Raw genomic sequence first — 9,387 nt, 5'->3', positions numbered from 1 at the left:
AGTTTGCAATATACAGTAAATATAGACTTAAATATATGTATCTGTGAGCGCTTGGCATCGCGCAGCAGTCAGGCGTCAGAGTTTGAAGTTCAGACAGTTGAAAAGGCCTATAATTATGCCAAGACTTTCACTGTGTGGCCCATTATTATAGCTTACAGCCTATGAAATTGAGGAACAAAAACAAGTCGTGTTAACAGGTGCTTGTTTTTCATCTTTCTCTCTTTTTCACCTCCAGACACGAAGCTCAGAAAAATAACCATTTGTTTTCAACTTGCTGCAGGCCATTGCTCTGGTCTCGTCTTTCAGGCTTCAAGAAACCAGATCTCGGAGAAGACAAAGTGTGACCGTGCTGGTTATGAGTGCTTTGTTTCAGTCTGGTGTTTAAGAAATATCTGCATGTCAGAGCTCTGCTGCAGCACTAATGTTATTGGTGAATTAAGCAATGGTTTTCATGTTGGTCATGTGGGTTTGACTCCAGACTGCAGTGTGCTCATTCATACTCTCGCCACAAAAAATGTAAAACACAGAAAAGAACATTTGAGATATCAAAATTTTGTACTATTAAAACATGCTGTATAATATTCAGAACATAGAATATTTAGTAGTTTATTTAGGACTATTTTGTCTAAAAAATAACAGCATACCAATATTTAAAATTGGTTTTAATTAGAATATTTAGTGTTTTAAGACTGTTTGCCTCAAAACTAACATTACAACAAAAGTATTTTTAGAAAATTGTTACACCATAGTATACTTATATATACATTTGAGGTCAATATACAGTTGCAGAATCTGCAAAATATTAATTATTTTACCAAAATAAGAGGGATCATACAAAATGCACGTTATTTTTTATTTAGTACTGACCTGAATAAGATATTTCACATAAAAGATGTTAACATATAGTCCACAAGAGAACATAGTAGCTGGAATTGTAAAAACGACCCTGTTCAAAAGTTTACATACGCTTGATTGTTAATGCTGTGATGTTACCTGAATGATTCACGGCTTTTTTTTTATTTATTTAGTGATAGTTGTTCATGAGTCCCTTGTTTGTCCTCAACAGCTGAACCCCTTCAACTGTTCTTCAGAAAAATCCTTCAGGTTCGACAAATTCTTTGGTTTTTGCATTTTCGTTTATTTGAAATCTTTCAAACAATTACAGTATGATTTTGAGATCCATCTTTTCACACTGAGGACAAGTGATGGACTCATATACAACTATTACAGAAGGTTCAAACACTCACTGATGCTCCAGAAGGAAAAAACAATGCATTAAGTGCAACTGGTGGTGAAAACTTTTGAACAGAATGAAGATATGTACATTTTTCTTATTTTGCCTAAATATCATATTTTTTTCCATTTAGTACTGCCCTTCAGAAGCTACAGAAGATACTTACAAGTTTCCCAGAAGACAAAATAAGCTAAATTTACACTGATCTTCAAATTCAAAAAGTTTTCACCCCCTGGCTCTTAATGCATTGTATTTTCTTCTGAAGCAGCAGTGAGTATTTAAACCACAGTCATTGTTAGAGAGGCTTCAAATACCCAAAAATGCTGAAAAAAAGGATTTTTCTGAAGAACAGCAGGCAGTTTAACAGTTCAGGACAAACAAGGGACTCATGAGCAACTATCACTAAACAAAAACAACAACAAAACGGCTATGGATTATTCAGAGAACAACACAGTATTAAAAATCAAGTGCATGTAAACTTTCGAACAGGGTTTTATAAATTCAACTATTATTTTCTCTTGTGGACTATATGTAAATGTCTGTTATGTCAAATATCTTATTCAGGTCAGTACCAAATGTACCAAAAAAAAAAGGAAACTTTTTGAACGCAACTGCATTTTTATTATTTCAGGGCTATTGTGGTTCAAAAAAAAAAAAAAAAAAAATATATATATATATATATATATTTTTTTTTTTTTTAAATATAAGTCTATTTTGCATTAACACTAACATCATAAAAATATTTGGAATATGAACTATATTTAATGTTTAGTATTTTAGGACTACTTTGGCTCACAACTAACACTGTAAAAAATTAATCAAAAATACAGTTTCAAATATTCAGCACATTTAATATTTAGTATTTCAGTAAAAGTTCTAGCGATTAAGAATTTTAATAGAAGTCCTACAACCTTAGATGACCTTAAGTGGATGTATCAACTCTACACTTCCTCCTGACTTCCTATAGAAACTAGAATATACATTATCTGCAAAAGGAAACGGATATGAAGTGAATCGTTTGTTTGTTTTATGATGTTTTTGCTCTATATCTTGACTGACTTCACCTCAAATCTGTCTTGGCAGGAGACTAATCACACATCAGTTGCCTAATAAATAATGAACACCTCTGAATTGCAATGTGGGTGCACTGAACGCTCATTAGCGGAGTGCTTATGACTCTTCCGTTCACCTACTCATGGGTTCTTATGAGCTGTCATCTGGTGCACGGTCCCTCTTATCTGAGTCAAGTGAAGCAGAATTGAACAGGCCATGTGTTTGATGCCCTTTCTCCTCTACTTAAGCCACTCTGGCCATATGGGCGGATTTAGAGCAGGGGACACTTGAAAGGGGGCAAAAGGAGTGGCTGCCCCTCAACCCTTCTGTCACAGATAGTCATAGTGCTTTCCTGCTAAAAGCACACAATGGGCTCTATCGGAAGCTCAGACATAGATATCTGGGTAAATAAAACAGCTGGTAAGTCGGTCAAAAATGTAGGTCACAATTGATTTTCTTTGTCATGGAGTGATTTTTTAGATCATTTCCCTTTAACAGACAGTGAAGCTGCACCTATGAGGTCTACCAAACAATTGCCTGTAAAGTTAACCATTTAATGCATATTTACTCAGAATATTTAGCATTTAGTTAGCAGTTCCAGTGTAGCAAAAAGGCTGTTTTGTAACCCTATGTGACATACTATCCCTCTTCCATTGGTCACTTTCAGTATTGCACACTAAACCACAATTTAGCCGTTAGTGAAGGAAGGTAGGAACTTATCATGGAGAAACAGCAACACCCTTCCCTTCAGACTTCATCTCATCCAAGAAAGGCTTGTGAGACGCTGTTGTGGTTTGTTTGGGCTATGAGCCAATAAGGAATATAAATTTAAAGCAACACCCCAGGGGAAGTGTCACCATTTGAAATTTCATTTACTCAACTTATTTTTTCCTTTTTCATTACCCCTTCGTTTTCGAAGTCGTGTCAGAACGTGTGGGCAAAATGTGTCAGTGATTTTTTTTTCGTATATGCAAACTGTAGCGCTTCCTGTTATAAGTCAACACAACAGAATAGGCACTCACACAAAGTGCATGGTACAACATGTGACTGCCTGTTTTACATGGTTTCAGTGTTGCTCACGTGTAAACAACATGCTGCAAACCGCCAAAACGAGAGTCAACATTTCTGATTACAAACCGTGCTTATCCGTGCTTAAACGTATAGCGACTCCAGTCGACTTCAAACTTTATAAAGGCACATCTCTAGCCAGTCCAACAAATTCTCCAGTGAATAAATGACTCTCTCCTCTAATTTCAAAGCTCAAAGCCATGACCTAATGCTATAAGAGGAAGAGCTTTTAGAAAGTCAATAAGTCAGACCCACACCCAAGTAGGAAGCATAGAAAGGTGCCATTCGTAGATAAGGCAAACCTTTGTCCTTAAATATTTCCATTGTTCAATCATAAGGCTTTAAGACGTTTCCTAAATGTTTCTGTCATATGCCATATGCTTAAAACTGGTTGTGTGTGGATCTAAATCTGAATATCACTAAGGAACACATAAGAACTGGATTTTTTTTCCTGACACACGCCTAAACCGAGAAACTATGCTTTATGATATGTGAGTAACACTATTATTTAGTCACGAAAGATGAAAAATACTCCGAGCTCGAACATGAATGGGCAAATCTTATCATGTCACTGCCCTGGTTATATTTCACTCGCTCTTGTTGAGAGGAGGTGGGCGAAAAATATGCAGAACACAACCACACGCTGGAATTAATTAGTCAACAGCCATAACGTGCAGATCCGCAGGTACATTAATAAACACCCCAAAGCAAAACTATAACTAAAAGATGTATGTTTTCCAACTCACTAAACGCCCATCAGCTATTTTGAATGATATGCAAACAAAGAGCAGATACTGTGTGAAAAAACTAATACTTGACCTTAAACAGAGTGTTTAGATGCTATTTTGCATATAGAATGGGTTAAGTAAAATGTAGCTAGTATTTCCCTTGAAATAACTAAAGAAGATCTGGCTTTTCTGTCATGCAAATGAATCATTTCTGTAGGTACTGTGATCACGTGATATTTACCTGTTGAGTCTGTTAAAATTAGGAGTAAATTTGACTTTTAAATGTTAGAAAAACAAATCAGCATGAAAAAAAAGCAAATCAACCTGGGGGTTTTAATGTCAGATCAAAGCACAAAAAACTCTACAGTCTCCAAACTACTAGGTTGTAATAGCTGGAAACCCCCTAGCTCTGAATTTTATGATTAATTATGTATCATTGCATATTTTCCAAAAAGCACTATCTTATGAACCAGGGCTGATCCTTCAGCCCTCATATTATTATGAATGTGATCCTTCGCGAGCTTGCTGATGGCCATGAATGAGTTGTGGCTGCAAAACAAGCATTGTTTACTCTCTGGAGGCTTTACACATTTCGTTCTTTATCTCTGCTGCATTCTTTCACCTTATTTCCATGCTCATTCCCCGCTCCTTAGCTCCCTTGCCGCTCTTCACACTTTTTATTTGAATTCTAAACAGCACACGGATCCTTTGTATTCGTGGTACAGGCGGCATATACAGACAGATTGTGTTTAGTGCTCTCAGGACAGGGTATCTTATATTTCACAGGGGGGGATTCTAGCACTGGTTAGCGAAACACATCCTCCTGACCTGACCCTCACTCATATAATTGAAAGCAAACAAAACATGGAGGCATTGCCAAGTTAATAATTCAGCCCGAAACGACCTGTCAAAACCTGTTTTAACTTTCGAAGATGGGGTTTGAGTCTGAATCCACTTTGAAAATGCTTGCAGTTTGCATTTTTTTAAATCAATGCTTTTTCGTGAAAATTATAACATTAAATGTCAAATTTATTAGATTATTGACTTAGAAATAGTGGAGAAGCTTAAATATTTCATGTCATGTCATTTCCATAATTTTCCATTTACTAGCATAATGCAATATGCAGTTGCAACCCTGCTTTGCCTTTCTGATCCATTAAAGAAAGAATGTAGAAAGGCAAACATTTGCTGAGTGATTTATATCATTAGCAAAAAGAAAGCTATAGACTTTTAAGTGTCTGGGCTTCAAGGTATAAAGGATCAAGTGTTTATTGTTATTGGATACAGTTACATGATCCTTAAGAAAAAGTGCATAAAAATTCTCTCGTGTCATCATCTGTCAGTGAACACTTTTACATCTACTTAGATTTTTCTTGAGTCACCTTCATTCCGTATCCATTACGCACCAGAGGCCCATGCTGTTGCTGATGTTTCACAGTAACACAATGGATGGAGGAATTCCATCTGTGCGGTCCACAGGGCTCTAACGCAAAGAGCACCATTATGAGAGGACAGACATAACAACAAACACTTCAAGAAACCAAACCTACAAGAGTTGGGACTGGATGACAGAGATGTTGCTCAAAAATGAAATGAATAAATCACTTAAACAAGCGTCTCATGTTTCAAAGAAATGCGAATCTGTCGATGCTGAAATTTAGTGGAGTCACGAAGAGTTTGGATCTGTCGTGAAATGTTAGTCTAGGCGTATGATGGAAGTGACTGCGTGACCTTCTTCTTTCATCACTCACCGTTCCTTCAACAATCAGAGTTCTGCACGAAACAAATTGCGAAGAGGACCAGAGGAGACGTGTCATCCAGTAAATCACACTACAAAGCCTTAAGCCACCACAAGTAACGGCCTTCACACTGTTCTTCACCTAAGAAACACGATGTGATCATAAACAAAACTGCCGGGATGTCTGGGAGGACATTTGAGGTGGTGGGAAAGTTCACTTATAGTTGATCTGATCTATTATATAGTCAGATGGTCTTTAAATGAATAGTTTACGCAAAAATGAAAATATGCTGAAAACGTATTCACCCTCAGGCCATCCAAGATGCAGATAAGCTTGTTTGCTTTCATCAGAAACCAATATGGAGAAATTTAGTATTACATCAACAAGGAATGGACTTTTTCACTGGATTATGGATGCATATTTTGCCAGAAGTGATGCCTTAATGCCTTAATTATGGATTTATTTCTTCTAGACATGCAGCTTTTCACTTTACAAGATATTACTTAATGGATTGGAGATGTGTGGATTGCTTGTGGATTATTGTGATGTTTTAATCAGCAATTTAAACTCTCATTCTGACGGCACCCATTGTTGAGCTAAAATGCTAAATTTCTCCAAAATCTGTTCTGACTAAGAAGCAACCTCATCTATATCTTCGATGGCCTGGGGGTGTTTTTTTAGCAATTTTTTTTGTATTTTTATTTTTGGGTGAACTGTTCCTTTAACACAAAATTCCTGACAGGGTGATTAGGACCTCAACACAAAACGGAGTGGCTTGTATTGTCCTTAAGGGAATTAATTTGCGATAACGACCTGCTGACTGCTCATTATCCCCCTTGTAATACAGCTGCATACAAAAGACATCAAATATTGCATTGCATTTCAACTTAAATCTATCTATCTATCCGAATTTGTAATACAAGCAGTGCCACTGACAGCAGCAAAAGGTCTGTGTACAAACTATGTGTATTTTTTCTACCAGGCACGAGTAAAACACACAGATATTAACGTTATGTCAATAACCATTGGAGGCAGCATCACAATACTGTTCACAAGAGCGCTGCCCTTCTGAGCTCCGCCTACGCTCTGACCCCGCCCCCGTTGAATAAAAATGGGCGTATCAGACTCTACGGAGGAGTATTTAAATGCTGCAGCAGGAGATCCGTTGATTCAAGTGTGGAGACTTTTAGCGCGGATTTTGCATTCGTCAGCATGGACGACATGGACTTTGTAAGTTGATTGTAAAACACTCTGTAGTCTGATATTTGATTAAAAACTTATTAATAAGGCTTAGGCTATTGTTTATGTTTATCATGTCTTGTAACCTGCACTTTGGGTGTCACGTTTTACCATTCAGGATTTGTATGTTGTTTTAAAACTTTTTAAAAAAGTTTTTAAAATTAAATAATGTTGTAAATGAGCTATTCTTAACATTACCAGTTGCAATGTTTTAATTTTATTATATTTGAACATTATTTATGTGAAATTAATCAACATACCATTATTTTCTGCAGCACATCGTGTTAGACAACAGCTCAGAGTCTGGTTCTGGAGACTTTGACTCGTTTGACGAACTCTGTGACCTAACGGTCAGCGAAGACTTCCAAAGGATCTTCCTCCCTACTGTATATGGGATTATCTTTGTGCTGGGAATCATTGGCAATGGACTTGTGGTGCTTGTGATGGGCTTCCAAAAGAAGTCAAAGAACATGACAGACAAGTACAGGTTGCACCTCTCCATCGCCGACCTCCTGTTTGTCCTCACTTTACCCTTTTGGGCTGTGGATGCGGTCAGCGGATGGCACGTTGGGGGATTTCTGTGCGTCACTGTCAATATGATCTACACGCTGAACTTGTACAGCAGCGTGCTGATTTTGGCCTTTATCAGCCTGGATCGATATTTGGCTGTCGTCCGTGCCACAAACAGCCAGAAAATCCGCAGGCTGCTTGCAGAAAGGGTGATCTACCTTGGAGTTTGGCTCCCAGCGACCATACTCACCGTGCCCGATCTGGTGTTCGCCAAAGTCCACAATACTGGCATGAATCCGATCTGCGAGCTCACCTTCCCGCAGCAAGGCAACATCGTGTGGAAGGCTTTTTTCCGCTTCCAGCACATCATTGTTGGCTTTTTGCTACCTGGTTTAATCATTCTGACCTGTTACTGTATCATCATCTCAAAACTGTCCAAGAGCTCCAAAGGTCAAGCCCTAAAAAGGAAAGCGCTGAAGACAACAGTCATCCTCATTCTCTGCTTCTTCATCTGCTGGTTGCCTTACTGTGCCGGCATCCTGGTGGACACTCTGGTGTTGCTGAACGTCATATCTCACAGCTGTTTCCTTGAGCAGGGTCTGGAGAAATGGATCTTCTTTACTGAGGCGCTTGCGTACTTCCACTGCTGTCTCAACCCCATCCTTTATGCTTTCCTAGGAGTCAAGTTCAGTAAATCCGCCCGTAACGCTCTGAGCATCAGCAGTAGATCAAGTCACAAGATGCTGACCAAGAAAAGAGGTCCTATATCATCAGTATCTACTGAGTCGGAGTCATCCAGTGCCCTGTCCAGTTAATGGACACTTTGTACATAAAACTTTCCTATGTGGATGACTAAGCTTTCATTTTATTTTTTTAAAGGACTTGACTACACTTTTTGTATATTGTAAACTCATGTTGATAATTGTTGTTTTGTAACACTTTGTGTTTTTTATTCAAATACTTAAATTAATCTTTTTTTTAAATGTTAGTACTTTTATTGCAAGGACCTAAAGGCAGAGCCTTGACAAAGTCTGTATGCTTGCACAAGTTCTTATCAGGAAATGTTAGCATACTGTTGCAGTCTGATTCAGAATGTGTGGTGTAAATTATTTGTACATAGTTCATTGTTTGCCTATGTGTGTGTGCACTTAGCTTTTCCTGTTACCCCATAAGCTTTTTGATATTTATTTAAATGGTAGCTTACACTGTAAAACAATTTTTAAAAAATGGGTTGTAATTTAATCATGTCACGATTGTTGCATTTTGACTTCTATTTCATAATAAAACCCCAAAATCACCAATTTTAATGAGGTCTGACATAGTGTCATCTTACTTGTCTCCAGTGGCCATACACACACACACACACACCCTCCACCCCAATCTCTCAGCGGGGGGTGGGGTAGAACTGAAGTGAAGTGAAGGTCTGTCAAGTTACCAAAACAAAAGCTCCACCTGATCTCCTGCTGAACAGAATGGCTGAGGAGAGGGTCTGTAATTTTAAGAACATCTGTGTTCTTTAGCGTTTTAAGCAACTGCTGATACAAGACACCCATCAACCTACAAAGGGACAGAATTGGCCATCCTTTGGGATTTCTGTTGTTGTATCAGATAACAAGCAAAAGAAGTTAATAAGGTTGTTTGAAGATATAAACTTTGAAACTAAAATCTGAATAAAATTGGCGAAATACAAAAGTAATGTACTGGTATAAAAGAGACAGTAAAGATTTTAATGGGTTTTGACAAAACCTATAAAGAAAATGTCCCACAAATCAAAATATTGTTTTCCCTAATGATTCTCATCAATGCAATACAGTAA

General features: G+C 37.7%; 1 protein-coding gene across 1 annotated transcript; it reads left to right on the top strand.

Moving 5' to 3' along the window:
- Positions 1–6,948: 6,948 nt before the first annotated feature.
- On the top strand, positions 6,949–8,878 carry cxcr4b (chemokine (C-X-C motif), receptor 4b). Its single transcript, XM_051119732.1, has 2 exons — positions 6,949–7,052; positions 7,337–8,878. Exons 1-2 carry the CDS (start codon positions 7,035–7,037, stop codon positions 8,384–8,386), a joined length of 1,068 nt encoding a protein of 355 aa, XP_050975689.1. The 5' UTR covers positions 6,949–7,034; the 3' UTR covers positions 8,387–8,878.
- The last annotated feature ends 509 nt before the right edge of the window (positions 8,879–9,387 follow it).

The sequence above is a fragment of the Labeo rohita genome, chromosome 9 (assembly GCF_022985175.1).
Source record: "Labeo rohita strain BAU-BD-2019 chromosome 9, IGBB_LRoh.1.0, whole genome shotgun sequence".
Taxonomy (NCBI): Eukaryota; Metazoa; Chordata; class Actinopteri; order Cypriniformes; family Cyprinidae; genus Labeo; species Labeo rohita.
This window is presented reverse-complemented; position numbering and strand designations above follow the sequence as displayed.